Source organism: Ursus americanus, chromosome 26 (assembly GCF_024610735.1).
Source record: "Ursus americanus isolate L20-20 chromosome 26, mUrsAme1.1.p, whole genome shotgun sequence".
Lineage (NCBI taxonomy): Eukaryota > Metazoa > Chordata > Mammalia > Carnivora > Ursidae > Ursus > Ursus americanus.
In genome coordinates, this window is record NC_142152.1 from 2,946,333 (window position 1) to 2,966,154 (window position 19,822).

The 19,822-nt window shown below is 34.5% G+C and overlaps 1 protein-coding gene across 5 annotated transcripts in view; it reads right to left on the bottom strand.

Moving 5' to 3' along the window:
• The window catches only part of KTN1 (kinectin 1), a 101,474-nt gene that overhangs the window by 28,665 nt on the left and 52,987 nt on the right, over positions 1–19,822 (bottom strand). For all 5 annotated transcript variants that reach the window (XM_045810567.2, XM_045810566.2, XM_045810565.2 and 2 more), the window contains exons 10-27: positions 19,141–19,228; positions 16,199–16,365; positions 15,700–15,768; positions 14,218–14,255; positions 13,252–13,342; positions 12,827–12,895; positions 12,266–12,303; positions 12,030–12,111; positions 11,171–11,239; positions 5,841–5,875; positions 5,338–5,428; positions 4,565–4,633; positions 3,898–3,935; positions 2,909–2,999; positions 2,678–2,746; positions 1,553–1,590; positions 565–655; positions 199–267 (exon numbers count right to left, since the gene is read on the bottom strand). In XM_045810567.2, the coding sequence (XP_045666523.2) occupies positions 199–267; positions 565–655; positions 1,553–1,590; positions 2,678–2,746; positions 2,909–2,999; positions 3,898–3,935; positions 4,565–4,633; positions 5,338–5,428; positions 5,841–5,875; positions 11,171–11,239; positions 12,030–12,111; positions 12,266–12,303; positions 12,827–12,895; positions 13,252–13,342; positions 14,218–14,255; positions 15,700–15,768; positions 16,199–16,365; positions 19,141–19,228 (1,302 nt within the window). The remainder of the gene's footprint in view (positions 1–198; positions 268–564; positions 656–1,552; positions 1,591–2,677; positions 2,747–2,908; positions 3,000–3,897; positions 3,936–4,564; positions 4,634–5,337; positions 5,429–5,840; positions 5,876–11,170; positions 11,240–12,029; positions 12,112–12,265; positions 12,304–12,826; positions 12,896–13,251; positions 13,343–14,217; positions 14,256–15,699; positions 15,769–16,198; positions 16,366–19,140; positions 19,229–19,822) is intronic.

The following is a 19,822-nucleotide window of genomic DNA, read 5'->3' on the forward strand; positions in this document are numbered from 1 at the left end:
GCTTAGACTGACAAATCAGGCAGAAAGACTTGACAAAGATAAAATTTAACTTATTTTATTAACAACAACACAACTATGGTACAGTAATTTTATGGCAAGTAAACTCAGAGAACATACTAACTTCTTTATTTTCTAGCACAGTGAAAAAGAGATTCCATATTTGTTATGTAATATGCTGGTCATCTGTTTATACTATACCTCTTTCAAGTTACGTTGTGCTACCTCCTGAACATGAGCTTTTAAAGATTCATTTTCTTCTTGAAGATCCTGAAAAAGAATTGGTATGAATTGAATTGATATTCAAGTATAAAAAAGGTGTTTACTTTTTTTTTTTTTTTTTTAAGATTTTATTTATTTATTCGACAGAGATAGAGACAGCCAGCGAGAGAGGGAACACAAGCAGGGGGAGTGGGAGAGGAAGAGGCAGGCTCCCAGCAGAGGAGCCCAATGTGGGACTCGATCCCGGAACGCCAGGATCACGCCCTGAGCCGAAGGCAGACGTTTAACCGCTGTGCCACCCAGGCGCCCCAAAAAAGGTGTTTACTTTTGTTTTTAACTTCTCACCTGTAACCATTTCCCTCGACTGGCTAGGTCTTTCTCCTTCTCTTCTAAAATAGTCTTCATGGCATTCATCTGTTCCTCCTTTCCTTTTAATCTAAAAATAAGTTATTAAGAACTATCAGTGAAAATGTTACAGAACTATAGAAACCAAAATTACTGGCGACTGGAAAAGTAGATTTTAGGTTGTACTTACACCCAAACTGACAGTAAACTATGAAGTAAATATTTTAAGTATAAAAGCATACAAGATTTTGCAGATGATAAATTAAGAAGTATAGGACGACTGGGGCGCCTGGGTGGCTCAGTCAGGTAAGTGTCTGCCTTCAGCTCAGGTCATGATTGGGATCATGGGTCCTGGGATCGAGCCCCACATCAAGTTCCCCGCTCAGTGGGGAATCTACTTCTATCTCTTCCTCTGCCCCCACCCCATGCTCATCTTGTGTTTTCTCTCTCTCTTTCTCTCTGTGTGCTCTTTATCAAATGAAATCTTACAAAAGAAAAAAAAAAAGGTATAGAACAATTAAAGAAAAAAGTTCCATCTATCACTGCAGATCTGGATCTGAATAAATTAGGGTAGCCGTACTCTCACCCCATACCATCTTGTTTAAATCAATACCAGCAAATTTAGACAGCTTATTACCACGGGTTTGGCTATGAAATAGATAAATTAGTTTCACTGTGACTATTAAAATTTGCAAAGAGCAACATCTCAATCCAAGATCATATTCAGATTATAAATTATGAAAAATAAGACTTTCCACTCTATCCCCATTCCTGTCAAAAAGCTTAAGTTAAATCCTAATGAAAAACCTAAAACTATAATAACTTTTTGAGATATAATTTCATATTCCTAAAAATACTACTTGAAATTAAATTTTAAAAAGCTATGATTTTCATTATAACTGTATTTGATTTGTATTTGACTTGTACATACTTGTATTTAACTTGTGGAAAAGAGAGATTAAAGGGAAATGAGAGAAATGGTACTTACAAGTTCTGAAGCTCCTGGATTTGAGAAGTGATAGATAACTGAAATACAAAGAAAAAAAGCAGAAAAAAAGCAATTTATACTCCATTCAATTTACCTTAAGCTTTATGATAAACTTTAAAATGTGTACACTTCAAATTACAAAGATCCTAGCTGAATTATTCATGCCAAAATGAGATGTGTTTGGATTTTGCCTTCTCTTGATTCCAATGACAGTAAGAGTAACAAAATAAAAATATGAATAGTAAGTCTAAAAAATGTGATAATTCTAAAAGTTGTGAAAATTAGAGTATTAATTGCACATATCTCTCTACTGTATCAGAGCTCTTCTTTCCAGTCTTCAAAGCCATCTGCTCAACACTGTCCTCATTTTTTTTTTTAATCATACACAGTAATCCAACAGCACCTTTTATCCCCCATTGTCTTCTCATAGTTCCTTCAGATTTTGGCTTAGATGTCCGTTCAAGAGATTTTCCTCACCTCTCTATCTATATTAGAGAACTGTGATCTTTTCATCATATCCTCTTTCGTTCAACACATGATCTTAAATCATTAACACAGTACTTTCACAAGTAGAAGGAACTCAGGAAATATTGTTGAACAACTCTGTTGAAGAATGAATGAATCCTCACTTCCATGCAATCTCACTACTTCTTCAATGAAGCCTTATCACATTAAATTCACCAAAACCCATCTATGTCCAGTAATCCCCGGCCACCTTTGAAATCCCCCAATGAAGTTTGTACTTTGTTCTATAAGCAAAGGTTGGGCAACACATATTCTATAACAAAACATGTTAATCCATGCAATTAAAAAAAAAAGGTTAAAAAAAGATTTACCAAACTGTTTTAAGTTGGCAAACTAAAATGAAACATTAATACAGAAAACTTTCTAGAAAAGAATCTTTAAAAGTTAAATAATATATTGAATAAAATATCAAGAATTCTCAAATCAGGCAAAAATAAATAAATAAATAAATAAATAAATAAATAAATAAATAGCACATAACCCAAAATACTTACAGCACACTACTTAAAGTTTTTTTCTGAGTAACAAGAAAAAAACCAAATAGCTCATAAATATACATACACTAACAAATCTGTCATGCTATGGCTCTGGGATTTTTACCTGTTGAGCCTTTTCAAGCTGGATATTTCCTATTTCTTCTTTAAGAGCCTCTATTTCCTGTTTCAAATCCTTGACAATGACAAAACAGACAAGATTGGACAATGGAAACACAGAAATTGACATAAAATGCAATGTACAGACAAACACATGAAATTAAATGATATTCACTAAAGTTGATAAACAAAAAAGAAAAAAAAAAAACCCAACACACAGCTTTCTCTCTCCCAATACCTGAATAGTTTTCTCCTTGTTAGCAACTTTGAGAACTTCTGCTTCCAGAAGCTCTTCCACAGACTTGATCTTTCCATCCTTTTCATGAATCCTTAGATGAAGAAATGCAGTATTAAGCTTTAACAGAAATCACCAAGATCCACCAAGACAAAAAAACAGCACCAACAGGGGTCATCCAAATCAACTCTTCCCACTTTGAGTAAAATAGCAACATATCTTGCAGATAAGAAGGGAAAAAAATACTAAAAAGTCTTCCTAAATGAGGGGCGCCTGGGTGGCTCAGTCGGTTAAGAATAGGACTCTCGATCCTGGCTCAGGTCATGATCTCAGGGTGCTGGGATCAAGCCCAGCATTGGGCTGGGCTCAGCACTAAGTTTGGAGCCTGCTTAAGATTCTCCCTCCCTCTCCCTCTGCCCACCCCCTCTTTAAAAAAAAAAAAAAAAAAGACGAAAAAAAAGTATTTCTAAATGAGACTTCATCAGTAAATACCAGATGGCTAAAGCTGATACACTCAAAGAGAAGCAGGTGACCTGCTTTGAAAGTGCCTAGAGAATGTTAAGACTTGAACCCAGAAGAACACTAGGAAGAACCAAGTTTATCTCAACAATATTGGCTTCCAGAGTTCTGAAAGCAGTGGCAGAACGTATACACAACTATGGCATCAAACTTTACAGAGATCAAGAAGAGGATACATGATCTCTATATCCAGTATAACCTGTTTTTTTTTTTTTAATAGTTCTTACTGCAAAAACAGAAAATCAACAATTTGATGCCATAAGTTAATAAATGGAATCAATTCTAGAAATAGATGTTTTAGCAATCATACTGCACTAGGAAAGCATAGCTACATTCCCTTAATTCATCAGTGAAAAATTCTAGAGTGAAGGTTAAACTAACATACAGCTGTCTAAACTGCACAAAACAAGATTTATGGGCACTAAGAAAATGGACCGCAAGAGAAAAACCAGTTTAAAAATCTCATCACTTACACTTTCTTAAGTTCTTCAACTAGAGATGCAAAAGAAACCTGGAAATGGGAAAGTATCCTACTTAGTAATTTGCTCAAAATATAAATGAAGTCAGAAATAGAAAAGTATACTACCCTTAAATTTTCCACTATACCAAAATCCAAATGAGAACAGTAACCCAGGAACTGATTCTTTCTAGGTTTTTTTTTTTTTAATGTCATAATTATGAAAATGAAAAGCACTCCGAAAATAAGTAGCTTTAAGGGTACTATGGTAAGTGTAGGCCAAAAGAAAAATCAATAGATATATGTTACAATTAATTTAATTAATAATTCTAACCAGATAAGAAGAAAATACAACTAGGAAATTGCCTAATTTCAGAGAACTTCTTCTACTGTTATTTAGAGTCTTTCTTTATATTTGTACACTCAAAACTTTTATCACTGCAGTAAACAGCAATGACATCCTATCTAGAGTACTCTACTCAGGGCCTGGCATACAGTCAGCACTCAATAAATTGCAGCTTCTAGTACTGTTAATCAAGTCACTAATCATTCACAGATTAAAACTATGATTGACAAACTCCACATTGGTGAAAGGAGGAATAAAGAGACTTGCTCTACTCAAACATAACAGGTTTGTGCATTGTTTAAAAGAGAACAGTTGCAGGATCTACTGAATACATTACCTGATCATTTTGCTTTGCCTTTAAGTCTTGAACTTCTTTCGTCAGAGATGAATTTTCTGTTCTTATTGCCTTTTTCAAAGATACAGAAGCATGACACACTTTTACTTTCTAAAAAATGAGTTATCTTCAAAATATCCTAACTTCTCAATTTTTTTTTAGCTGCTTCTTTCCCTCTCTGGAAGGCCCAGAAGTCTCCTGTCACACATAGCTACAATTCTATAACTTCTAGAGATAGCCAAATGAATTTTCAATTCATTTATCCCCACAAGTATTTCTACTTACGTTTCTACAACCTCAAAAGCACACAGTATACCACTTGTCAAGTCATTTCTCCCCCTAAACTCAAATACATCTTTTAACATTTCTTCTAGCAACCCTGTCCTAATCAAGTTAGTTAGGACTAATGATAATCACATAACAGAACTGGAGTCTCTCCTTTCCCTGGCCTCCAATACTATTTCATGAACTTACAAAGTCTGTTAGTTGTCATTTGGTTATAATTTGGGCATGGTGGAGGTGGGGAAGCATAAATTACAAACCAAAAAAAAAAAAAAAAAGGTATCTATTTCATTAAGACAATGAATGTTACAATCAAATATGCATTTTTGTATTTCTAATAAAATGTTAAATTTAATGGAAAAAAGATATATACTCGTTAAATGTGGATAACTAATATTAAGTTTTAAAAGTTATGGGAAAATCTTAAATTACAGTAATCCTCTTCATGTTCACTGACAAACCCACAAAGAAAACAAATGTACAAAATGTTTTACATTCAGTTCCTCCTCTTTTGTGGCCACTTGAATAAGTCCAGTTTCAAGTAATTCTTCTACAGTCTTCAACTTCTCATCTTTTTCTTGAATACTGAAATCATAAATTTAAAACATATTAGCTATTTTTCAAGGTAAATGCTATCACTGCTAAATACTTCGCATCAATCAAACTCCTGTGTCCCTCAGTTCTTATAAACTTAATTCTAGAAAGGTTTTTGAGGATCTTTGCTCATGATCTAAAGGTACTTCTTTACCAATAAGTAAAATGTGTTCAAGTAATACATGCTTACAGGCTAGCCTAAATAAATAAAATCACTGCCATACCTAACACCACAAACCTAATGTAATCCCAAATCAAACCAGTCAACAGCATACCACCCTCTTCCATTATTAAGTACAAAAAGCACTTTAAGAATCTAGATTAATATAGTTAATAATTCTGTTACCTCAAATTTGGTAGAAATGAGTCATTAAAATATAAAAAGAAAAGTTTAAACTCTTACCATTTTTCCATTTGTTCCACAACATCTTTATTAGGCTAAAATGAAAATCACCCAAAAAAAGAAAAAAGTTTAATTTTACTAAGTTTGAATGAGATAAAAATAGTTAAAAATTACAATTCTATGAAAATTGTTTAGTTTTAATTAGATTCAAAATTTAGGAAGGTGATCCACACTTGAAGACTGTTATTAAAGAATTATTTAATTCAGAAATCACAAGACAGAAGAGAAGCAGCTACACAAAAGACAAAGAAAAAGATGAAGCATAATATGACCTAGCGAAATGAATTAGTACCTTCTGAATAATTTTTTAACTACTATAAAAGAAAATCTTAAGAATAAAGAGAATTTGCCTTAATTCTATATCAATTCCGTTCTTCAAATATAAAAAAAAATCCAAGGCTCTAAACCCTGGAAGACCAAGAAGGAGGCTTTATTCTTTCTTCTTATAAATTGATTTTGACTCTTTAAAAACTAAGGTGTAACATTTATATGGGCAAGTGCAAAAATCCTGTATACAACTCAATTAATTTTTAACATGTACATATTATGTGACCACCACCTAGACCAAACATATAGAATGTTTTAAAATTGACCATAAATTGCAGGAGCAACACATGAATATATTCTCCTTGTAATGCATTAAAACATGACATGTAAGCTGACCCCCCCCACTTTTAACCACTTCCCTTCTAGCATCTCCCCAGAAACACAAAAGTCCCCACGGCTATAATTTATTTTGTGTCCAGAAGAGGGGCTCCCCCTTAGCATTCCCCAGCCTTAAGGAAGCTAAGCAGCCTACCAAAACAGGCTTGGGGTTTTTCTTTGAACATTTTTTCTGCCTATCCCATTCAGTACTCCCCTAAATTTGCCAGTTTACTTCCCCCCAATTTTATTATAACTATTTTCACAAATACTATTAATCTTTCCATTGCCAAATCCAAGTCCTAAGACTCGACTTCTTACATATTTCTAAAATTAACCCCCTTTTTTTCAATGCCTTAGGTTAGGCCCTTGGCTTTATTCATCTCAAATATCACAATACCACACTATTCTTCTGCCTGCTGCCTGTAAGGAATATCTTGTGAGGGGTCCAGGAAGAACTTCCCAATGGGAAAAATTTCCCTATCACCAGAAAGGAGACTGGAGCTGTCAAAAGTATATTAAGTCAGGTTTATAAACTATGAAAATAAACAATGCATTAAGTCTACAAATCTTTCATCAAGATGGGTTTTTGTCCATCTCTATTTTTGATGAATGCCATCTCAGGTAAGATTTAACAGGGGCACTTGGGTGGCTCAGCAGGTTAAGCATTGGACTCTTGATTTCAGATGAGATCATGATCTCGGTTGTGAGATGGAGCATGGCATCGCAGCGCCACGCTGAGTGTGGAGTCTGCTCGGAATTCTCCCTCTCCCTCTCCCTCTGTTCCACCCCTACCACCTCCCCCCATCCACTCCCACCCAGCTAGCACACACTCTCTCTCTTAAAAATAAAAAATAAAAAGATTTAACAAAAAATTTGTAACTATGTTGGTGATGAATGTTAACTATTAACTAGATTTAACTGTTGTGACCATTTCACATTATCTACAGATAAATCAATATGCCGTCCATCTGAAACTAATGTTATATGTCAATTACATCTCAATTTAAAAAAAGACTTAACACTATTAAGTCCAAGTTATCTGTACCTTAATCATATATTGTATTATACCTTTAGTCCTGCATATTTCTCCCCCACACAAATTCAAATACCGTATTGTTACCAGAGTGATCTAAAACACTAGACAAAACACTTACTCATCCTTGCACTATCCTTCAGGGATTTACCAACATGCTAGATCAAGTTCATGGTCCGTACACAGCATACAAAGTCCTTCATGACTGGGCCCTAGCCAGTCTTTCTATACTACTTACACTGCATACTTTGCACTTCTGCAACATGCCGATAAGCTCTGAGTACACCAGTCTGGCCACACACTGCCATGACTTTTAACACTGTATTCCCTCAGCCTGGATTTCCCCTTAGCTGTTGGGCAAACTGATGGCCATTTTTCAAAATCAAGTTTAGCAGACCCTTCTCTGTGGTGCCTCTTCACCCTCACTGTCCTTCAGATAGAATTCATTATCTCTTCCTCTAACCCTGTAGCACAGTTCAAGAATTTTATTCATCATACTTTTCTGTATTACACATGTATCTCCACACTAAAAGCCATATTCCTGAGGGCAGGAACGAGAAGTCTCACTCATCTCTGTAGCCTCAGCATGCAGCATAGTATATAGCATATACTCAATTCATAAACATGTAAGGAAATTATTCCTTTAACGAAGTTACAGTTTAACATGTACTCTCGGTCATCAGTTTATCAAATATTCAACTGCAGAAAAGTGACCAGTTTAGCATCCATCCAACCTTTTTATTTTATACATTACTGGCCTAACCCAAACCAATTTTGTTCTCCCTAGACGATTTCCAAAACTACATTTTATATAATAATAAATTCTTCTGCAATAAAACACAAACAGGCAATAGGGCAAAGAGAAAAAACTTCCTACTTCTATAGTTTTTACTTAATAAAAATCTACTAGAACAAGAATGAAAATGCTGCTTTGCTTTTAAAAAAAAAAAAAAAAAGGATAACTCAGAACCCTACCTCCCCAGAAGTTTTATTTTATTCTGAATAAATGAGATCCTATTAACTGATTTATTTGCATCACTGGGATTATCATACAGGCTTATATCCACATGGAGCCTTCCCATCTTTAGTGGATAAACAGGTTACCTTACCTGGTATTTGTTGTCTTTCTGCCTCTTACACCTGAAGAAACAACAACTTGGCACCATCACTGGTTTCTGTTTCAATAAGCTCAATCTTTTCCTCCCAGATAAAAATCCATGGAGCAAAAGGTCTGAATTTTTTTTTTCTTACATAACTAAACTGTTCATCTCTCAACTGTCACTTAGAATTCTAATTCTGACTGCTGGATAGGAAGGGGTTAAAGAAAGGTGGAAATCAAAGAAATTAAGATTACACTAATCTTGATTTCTTTTTTCACTACTGACAGCAATAAAAATGACCAGAGAAGAAGCCAGAGAGATGGTTCTTTGGTCTGCCAAGATGAGAGAGCTCAGTCACAACTACAACCAAAACATACCATCATAGTTATATGCTTTCTAAACTATTTTTAAAAGAGAGAGCTTTAAGAACAAGAAAATTTCTAAGAATTACCAAAGGGGCAAACCTTAAATTAGTACCACAAAGTATGTTTTCCCTACCAAATTCTTTTAAATAAATTTTAAAAATATGGCTATAAAATTTTGTTCTGTGGACCGTTCATTAAACTTCCAAACTATTCTTCATTAAAACAAAACCTATCTCATGCAAAAGGTTGTTATTTTAACAGAGTATCTAAAAGTACATAGAAACCTTATTGGTAGGTAGAAGGCTGATTCGGTTAAGGTAGAAATTAGAGGATTTTCTTTTTTAGTATTAACTTGCACACATATGTTGCGGAATTTTACGTAAGATATTAGAATGGCCATTCTTAAATCACCATATTCTCTTTAAAGAAAAGAAAAAGGGTAGTGGTTTTGTTCTTGTCTAATGATGGAGAACACATTTTTAGTACAGAACTAAAAGATTAAAAAATTCTAAAAGTTAAAAGATTTGTAAAGGTTCCAGTTTTCTATTTAAATGTAGAAGTTACTAGCACCTTTAATACTGGAATTCCAGGACAGTCATACATTTCTAGGCATTTGTTTTACCTCCCGTGAAGTTAATTTTAGGAAGTATTCAAAACCTTACACACTGAAATAAGTGAGTTCCAGAATCTCTATAACCAACCCACAACTTCACATTCTGCTTTTCTGGGTAAGAAGTAACAGAATCAAAAATTATCAATCACATTTTACCTCATCCAAGTCATTAATGTTGCATCTCACACCTGGTATTTTATGTAGCTACTAAAATTTTAAATGCTGTCAGTGTTAACTATAACCAGAGACTGTAAGATACATCCAGACTTCAGAGATGATAAATTGAGGGGGAGAATTCTTACAATTGATGAAATGTATCTCTTATAAGCTATACCACAACAAAGGGAAACGAGAATAAGATTTAAGAATAAGACTTAAATATTATTTTAGATTACAGTGGCATGAAGTCATGCCCCCGCACTGCACTAGATATCATCAGTTTAGCATTATCTCCTCTACTGACTTTTGTTTGTAAGGGTAAAGCATATACAAAGTAATAAAGATTACACAAGGCTACTTATTATCACATTCAAGTGGGGGAGGGAATAAGTAGACTATTTCTTGAAAAGTAAACAGATGTTAACAAACACTTCCATAGTATTTGGCACAGCTACTTACACCAATTCAATACCTGCACTATGCAAATTTTAATATAAAAAAGAAAGCATGCATCTGTGAAAGGAAATGCTATCATTTGCTTCTAATACAAGTCCCCAAATTTAACACTATTAGAGAAACATTCAAAGCTTCTAATACAAGTCCCCAAATTTAACACTATTAGAGAAACATTCAAAGCTTCTACTTTAATGTGTCATCTAAGATCAAGATGTCTAAAATATTCTTAAACACTGGAATTTGAAGAGTTGTGTAGGAGAGAAGAGCAATAGAATGGACATTGCCTGGGGCTCTAGTTTATGGAGCCATACTTACTAAGGCTGCTATAGTTTTGATGGCCTGCTATAAATACACAAGAGTCTGATGACAGTAAGGGGTAAAGAGGAGATGAAAAAATAAATATTCTAAGGGAAAGGAATTAAGGTTTAAGATGCCTGCTTAATGCCAATCACCAGGCAAAGCACTATACATAAATTTCCCCATTTAAATCTATCAAGCTTATGATGTAAATAAAATCTTAATGTGAAAGACTTAGAATGAAAGGTCTCAGAAAGGTTAAGCCATCTGATCAACATCACTCTGCTTTTAAGTGCTGGTAACAGGTTTCAAACCCACTCTCTTTTTAAGAAACCATGTTGCCTTAGAAAAAAGGCTCCAAAAGTGTGAAGACTTTCATCCTGACAGCCAAATGTATCAAAATGACTTAAATGCTTTTCATGTATTTTATTGCACTTTTTTTAAGTGCTTATAAACAGGAAGTTAGCATTAGCTTCCCCTCCGGGAAGAAAAAATTTTTTCCTTAGACGCCTGATAAGCACAAGATGAACAGAAATGCAATGAAAACATATATCCATCCTTCAGCAAAACTCCTTAAAATGAATGAGTTGATTAATGTTTAAGAAGAACCAGATCTTGTCAATATTAGATATTTCTGCCTTGTAATTCATGAAAACCCTTACCTGTTCAGAAACAAGAGTCTGTAGCTTTTGAACTTCTAATTGTAATGCTTTGTTTTGGTCATTTAGAATCTGAAAAAAAAAAAGAATCTCAATTTACTGTTTTATTAAGATAACAAAGCAATCATTTGAATAGATTAAAAAAAAAACCATTCAAACCCATATTATTCCTTCAAGTATTCTTAAAGTGACAGGTGAATTATATACTGACGTAAGAATCCAAATCTCACATGGTTTTTCATTTTTCATTTTCAGTGAATATATTTCCAAAATATAGAAATACAGTACTAATATAAATTACATGTACAATGATCTGTAAAACCAGTTTTGACTAAACCCCCCAATTCAGTCATGTGCTTTATCCCAAGACAGTGTATTTCAAAGAACTGAAACAGTTTGTGCCAAGGGATTCTGGGAAATACTGCTTTCATAAGTAAATATTTACAGGATTCCTATTACAAAAGAGCAAAGAAGAAGAAGAAGAAGAATGCAAATCTCATACACATGAAGAGATGCGCCCCAGCAATATGACTGCGTTCCAATACTCAAGCTGAGTGACCATGACCAGAAACTAGCACTGCACCGACAATGGAGGCAGATAAAACCATCACAAACTGCCAAATGAAAACTACAGTAGAGCAAAGACTAAGGTAAACCAAATTGCAAAATTCTATTTTAAAAACAGACAAGATAATCTAGGCAAAAAGCATATGGTAACATTCACTGTCTGTATAAGCCCCAAATAAACTATAGAAACATTGCTTCAGGGCGATTTCATATAAAAACTAGTATTTCTAGACTCATTTCAACTGAAAACTATAGAAGGTTGTTCTAAGCTCAGTTGACAGGCTTAATCACACACCTTAAATTCTTCCATTTTATTTGAAATTTCACACTGTAGCTGTTCTTCCAGCAATCTTATTTGATCATCCTTAACATGAATACTATGAGAAAAAAAAATCAATTAAAATAATTCATACATTCAAAGGTTTACATAAATTATGTGCACTACTATCAGTTTTGAGTAGCAATAATTTCTGCAATTATACTTGAACATGAATGTATGAATGGCTCCATGTACAGCAACGCTTTAATCACCTTTTTTGCATCTTCTCCAGTTCATGTGCAGCAGCAGCCTGTGTTTGGAATGGGATGAGAATTGCATCATTTCTTAGGAAGCACTCAAATCTATTTTTTCCCTTATTTTTTATATACTGAAAAGCTACATTTCCATATATTTGCAATAAAAGTTAAAGCAATATCTACACATTTGCTGTAATACTTTTTACTGCCAGTATTTTGTGCTTCTCACTGGTCAAATTTTATCCAAATAAAAGTACATTTTTTTCTGATTAAATAGCAGAAGGCTAAAACAAATCAGCACATTAAGAAGTTTTAATGGATTCTTCCGAGATCCTAAATGGGATCAATTCATTTGCTCAAACATGAGTTTCAACATAGAAAATAGTACTATCGAGGTGGGTTCGGAGAGTCATGGTCAAACAGAAGAGGCTTTCAACAATATCCTATGCAGCCAAACACAAGTAACCATTGTATTTACTATGTATATGAATGTAATCAGGGCTTGCAATACCAATGAAAGTAAGTACAGACAAGGTCAAATTCTGAAGTAAATGCTCAACAGCAATAAAGATCTACCTGTTCATTTGCCAGGGCCTGTAACTTTTGCACTTCAGCTTTTAATAAGAAATTCATATTCTGTATATCCTAGAATAAGAAGAAATAATAATATGAGAAATATTTAATGTAACTGACTTAAAAATTTGTAACGCATCTCGTATCTAAGTAAAGGTCTCAAATCACAATTTCTTAAATAGGAAAAGGAAATCATCAATTCCTGTTACTTAGCATATTTCCCGAATTATCGTGAATTATATCATGTCCGAAAAGCCAACTGAACTTCTCTTTTTGGAAGGCTAAAGAGGATTTGTAGTTTAATAAAGAGACACTTTTCAAATGACTTTAGAGGACTTTCCAGTCTTCACATATGGTCATACTGATTACCATATCAAGGTAATTTAATGCTTATGAAGTACTGTCGCCCTTTATCAGAATTACTGTACCTTAAGTTCCTCCTCTTTACTTGTTAAATGATCATGTTCATTTGCTAAAGAATCTTCAGTCTGTTTTATCTGCTTATCCTTTTCAGCAATCCTGTACCAGGAAATACATTTTTACATTCAATAAACATTCTGAAGTCAAGTCACAAATCAAGGGATTAAAAGCCTTAAATATGGTCATGCTTACTTAAGTAGTTCCTCACGCATCTGTACCCTCCATTTCTGTAGCTCCTTTCAGTTCAGCACTATCACATACATCACTACAACTCCCTAAAATACATACCCTGTTTTAATAATTTGTTTAACTTCACAAACCTGGTAACGCCAAAGCCAGATTTTAGGTCTTCTGAACTCAAGTGAGCCATGTCTATGCAAACTGAACAATACACTAAAAACAGAACCTTGTTTTGGGTATACCACCATATAGTTAAAATACAGAGTAGGTATAACTACTTATTAGGCACAAAAACTAATTTACTTCCGGGGCGCCTGGGTGGCACAGCGGTTAAACGTCTGCCTTCGGCTCAGGGCGTGATCCCGGCGTTATGGGATCGAGCCCCACATCAGGCTCTTCTGCTGTGAGCCTGCTTCTTCCTCTCCCACTCCCCCTGCTTGTGTTCCCTCTCTCGCTGGCTGTCTCTATCTCTGTCGAATAAATAAATAAAATCTTTAAAAAAAAAAAAAACTAATTTACTTCCATTAATCTCAAATCACAATTCTCCCACTGCTAAACCCCAAATAAAAAAAGGTTCCCCAACTCTTTACAATGAAGACATAAAAACACAAAATGTGCAATGTTTAGGCACTCAACTCACTGAGGGAGGGAGGAGAGCAAAAGTTGCTCCAGATCTAGTTAAGAATATTTTCTGAACAAGTTAGAATATAGAGTAAAGCATAAGTGTTGATGGAACAGGTATCATTTAGTGGTGACTAAGCAACTATAAGAGAAGTGTAGAAAGGCAAGCTTACACTTTATGTAACTCTTCTGCTAGAACCGAAGCGGAGGTCTAAGAAAGAAAAACAGTGTCAACATAAAAGCATTTTAGAAAAAGTCTAAAAGTTGTACGATAATCAAACAGAGCTTTAAAACTTAAAAGAAATTAATGTATATCAAGTTAAGGCAGTGTCTGGCCCATGATGAGTGTTCAATAAATAGTAGCTATTATTCTGAAAGCAGCTTTGATCACCAACAACCATTATTAGAGAGTTACATAGCATAAGACAGTTCAAATGAAACAAACTGCCAGGCCTGGAAATTATATAACTGACAAGTAACAAATATACAGGAAAACACCTACAAAGGCCATATTTCATCTTTATCTTAAAAACAATTTCCAATAATGAAATGATACAGAACCATGTGCATCTTAATTTTCAAAAACATACTTACAGAATTCTCTAAGTATTTAATTACTGATAAATTTTCTAGAGCTACCTCTCAGCTAATAATTTAAGATTTCAACCCACTCTGAGTTGATAATTTATATATACATGTACACTCACATACACACAAACATCATCTTCTATAGTAAAAAAATTCTTACCCAATTCATTTTAAACTATAGTCTCTACAAAGAAAACAACTAGGAAAAAATATGTGCAATATCAAAGTTCTGGGAGTTTGAAATTGCCTGACCCTTAAAAACAAGTTTTTAATGTTAAAATTACTTTTTAACATAGAAAAAGCCAATACTTTTTCTACAATTTTTAGAAATTTAAACTTGAGAAACTGAAACTGAAATGAACAGTATGTATATTACAGAAGAAGTACTTAGAAGTTTTTTTCTTTTCTTCTTAATGTTGTATTATATACACTTTAGACTATATCTATGTTACTCAGCAAAGATGCCAAAGAATAACAGGTCTAACAATACAACTTGCAGAACTCTGAAGGTGTTCCTATTTACTGAAGATTTAAAATGATCTTGTTGCATACATAATCTGAGATTACGTATTAACATATAGTATTATATTATTAAGCTACTGCTACCACCTGAGGGTATATAAAGTTATCCCTTATGGTTTAGTCAGCATTTAGTAAGCATTTTAAATACATAAACCACTATTCCTAACACCATTTGGCCAATTTCTGTTTTGTGTCAAGATTATGAACATGTCTTCCTCCTACAGTAAAAACTCTCCATTAGTTGGATTTAGATTTCTTTCTTGGTGTTTTCCTACAGCACTATACATAATTATCAGAGTGCTTAGCTACCAGGATCATCACTGTTGATTCACTGACTAGTTTCCCAACTACTAATCCGTGCTTGGCACTCAACAGGCATTCATGTGATTAATTTAATGGCTAAGAATATTGTATCATAGCATAGCATATATCATATCATATTATATATCATTAAACTGTATGTATTTTATGTTATATATTAATAATAATGTTATCATTATTATAATATATATTAGTAATGACAAGCAATATGAAAGCACAATTACCTGGGCGGCTATCTGGGAATGGAATTGTTGAATTTGAGCTTTCAAAGCCTCGTTCTGCTCCAAAATATCCTTTCATAAAATAACAACCAAAAGGGGGGGGGGGGGAGAGAAGTGTGCTATTAACAAATATACCAATGGACATGAACAAAATGAGGTACACGCTTCTGTTTATCTTTAAAAAGGCATTCTTAGATTCCAAAAAGCATAATTTACACAATAAAGACTAGGCACTCCATTTTGAGAGTTGATGGAGAAGGTAAAAATTAAGAGTAAGTTGTGCTGCCCCTAATCGAACACAAAGATTTTAAGACTGTGAGTGAGGACATCTTTAAAGCACATATTCAAAGACACCATACTGTGACAACTGCTCAAAGATTAAGTTATAATTATTCATCACCACTCCACAAGGAGGATAGGGTAGACTATCTGCTCTCCTCTACAGAGACACATCCAGCCACTGACTACCTTTATTTTTTAAAAAAGACAGAGAATTAGATACCTGAACTTGCATTTGTAAAGACTCTTCTTTGGTCACCCTTTTTTGCTCCGATTCCATTAACTGCATTAGTCTTTGCTCCAACTGTTGTTTTGATACCAAGGTATCTGTGAGCTTACTATGCAGACTCTGTACTTCATTTTCTTTGGCCACAAATTTACTCTGTAGATCTGTAATAAAACAGAGCATTTTACAAAGTTCTCTCCCTTTGCCTGGTTACTACCACTCATCTTTAGCATAGGCATTATCTCCTCTACGAAAAACTCCTTGAATCTCTCCTCTTCTTCCCCTCCTTGAATCTCTCCTCTTCTTCCCCTCTTACCCATGGCTCCCGAGCAGTCTAGGCTTACCTTTCTCACAGAACCTGCCACACTGTACTAATTCTTCTCCTCGCCCAGGAAGTAAGGTTTCTGAGATCAGAACTGCCTTTTCTCTATATCCAGAGCAGTGTCCAAGGCTTGGTGCATAGTACATACTCAAAAATGTGTTAACTGAATGGTACATGATGTTTAAAACTGTTGCATCATTTCTTGAAAGCATTCTTTATTTCCCCAAAGACACTTCAGTAAGTTATCTAGTGAATTTCTTATAAATTCCCTATACTCTCCTACCTGGAAAACAGAGAAAGATGCTGAGGGCTGACCAATGTCCTGGTGTAGAATGAAGTACAACTTTTCTGTCTGCTTCCCTTCTTAGCAATGACCCCAAAACAACAAAGAAAATGAGAAACACAAACTACCTTTGATGCAATCAGAAATTAACTGACTCCAAATCCAGAAATTAAGATAAAAATGAATGGAAAGATAGATGATCACTAACTTGGAAGGGGAAGGTGATCAGAAATCTGGAAAGGCTCAGGAAAAGGAGATCCTAGGTATTGCTACCTCTTGGCCCCATAACATAAACAAGTTCACCACCACTACCACCAAGGAAGAGAGGTAAATATAGAGAAAAAGAGAAAACGCAAGAATGTGCACATTTTAAGAAAAGATGTTACTGCCATAACAAGACACTAGTAACAGAATGAAACACAACGCAAAAAAGAACTTATAATTAAACATGATAGTCATATCCAGGATTACTCAGAAGAGCATAATATTTCTTTACCAGCAATAGTGAAAGTTAATACACTGAATTAATGCCTTCAAACTTCTGTGGGGAAAATGATTTATAAACTAGAACTCTCCAACCAATCAAACTACTAATCAAGCATGGAGGTAGAAAAAATAAAAACATTTTCAGATATTCAAAGCCTCAACAAATGTACTTAAAGGCATACTCTCGTGGGACTAAAAGATATGCAATTAAGTGAGGGAGGAAAGCAAGAAAGATGGTGGTGACATAGTACTCAGAACACAGGTAGTCTTCAGGAAGACAGCTTTGGAGCCAACCTAGAAAACAAACAAGTCCTGAAACAGGAAGACGGAGGACTCCAGAGGGATATCCCGAGGAAAAACTAAAAAGATTCTCCAGTACCTCATATGTTGAGAGGTGGGCAGAGAAGAGAGGGTAAGAGTTTAACCATAGGTAGAATTTTAAATCATAATATAAGGATCAAACAAGTTAAAAACATAAAGAAATAATTAGCTCTAGGAAATTAAACAACATTGTTCATGAGAAGAATTGCAGTTTTAGTATTATCTTGGCTCGGGACTGAGTTACACTGTCATAATGATGTCAGCAAGGAATACTGACATGATCAAGAAGTATGCGTAACCATATTGGTAGAATGAGGGGAAGGTGGGAGGAATGGTGTAGGAGTTAAGACCTCATTTCCTATAATAAAAGTCAACAGATACCTATTAAGAGAAAGCAGCATGCGTACAAATAATAGGTGTGTTTAGAAATATGATGGAGAGGGGCGCCTGGGTGGCACAGAGATTGGGCGTCTGCCTTCGGCTCAGGGCGTGATCCCGGCATTATGGGATCAAGCCCCACATCAGGCTCCTCCGCTATGAGCCTGCTTCTTCCTCTCCCACTCCCCCTGCTTGTGTTCCCTCTCTCGCTGGCTGTCTCTATCTCTGTCAAATAAATAAATAAAATCTTTAAAAAAAAAAAAAAAAAAGAAATATGATGGAGAATGCTAAAAGCAAAAACGACTGCTTCTGGTGAGACTGAGGTTTTATGGTTTACAGTTACATAGTTTAGAGAGAAATATATATAGTTTATAGCTCAATTCTTTTGTCAAAATTCGTATGTGCTCCACTGAAGAAATATAAAATATAAATTTAAAAAATAAGCTAATATATCTTAACATAGAAATAATCTTTATATATATAGAAAAAGGCCTTTAAGTATCTTGGGTATATTTAAATATTGAACCAAAGGCAAATACAGGAGTGGAGGGATGGCAGGCATGGGGAATCAGAGAAAACCAAAGGTCTAAAAGGCCAAAACTGTATGATCTATCCTACTGTTTGGAATTCTATTTTACTACACTGACTCTTATGGGAGAAAAGGAGTAATAGAGACAACTAGTACACACAGTACAAGCTCCATTATCTCCCAGATGGATTCATCAAATTAAGAATAAGTAATGAAAGTTAACATTTAAGTAGACGGTTTTAAGTCAACTATTTGAAATGGTAATGCTCTTTCTCTTCACAATACAGAAAGTAAGTCCTCCCTTACAAACAAAAAATAAAGAGGTAATCAAGGAACCAAAGGGAGTAACTACAGAAAGGAAACACACACAACTAGTTCCTATTACCCCATTACAAACTATAATTTTATGTACAACTTAATGCTTCAGGATTAAGCTAGTAGAGAATTTGTTTTAGAAACTCTAAGAAATCTGAAATAAAACAAAGGTACTCCGAAAGCACAAAAGCTGTTTTCATTGGCCTAAACAAAAAGGTCAAATCATACTTTCTTCATATATAGAGAGGGGAGAAAAATTAACCCAGGACTATATATTAAATTTACATGAATGCCTCTCCCCTTACCTTGTTGTGCTGCCTCATGCTCTGCTGTTCTCTTCCTGATATAGCTCTGGACTTCTTCCCACCTTCTCTCAGCTTCTTGTAGTTGAACCTGGAAAAAGGGGTAAGTCAGCATAATCACGGGATTTCAAATTAAAAAAAAAAAAAAGCATCCTCTTTGCTCTTGTCATAAAACTGCTTATTCCATCCGTCTCCTACATTAATAAAATAGGCAGATATGCCCCAGACTTATACAACACAAAGATATCAGCCACAGTCATTCTACCCTCCAATATGCAGGATTTACAAAAACCAAATATCTGGCAGGTAGATCACTACAGCTACTACTATGCATAATCTGATCTATTTAGCTATAATCTGCTGTCCATTTTTATTTTCTTCAGCTGATAGGTTTTCAAAAGACAGGATGTTATCTTTACTGCTAAATCCCAGTAGGTACTTAAAATTCAAATTTTGAGGTGTAGCACAACACTTCAATGATGACTACAGTCTTTAGTATCATTTATCTGCTTATCTGTATCCATAGGAACTTCCATATTTGTTAAGTGCCAGCAGTAAACACACCAGCAAGACAAATTTTGAATAAAAGAAAGGACAATTATATCAATCTCCCATAGGAACCCATGAAAACTTCAAGAAAACAAATTGCACTATTTTCCACATTCAATTATTCTCAAAGTCCTTT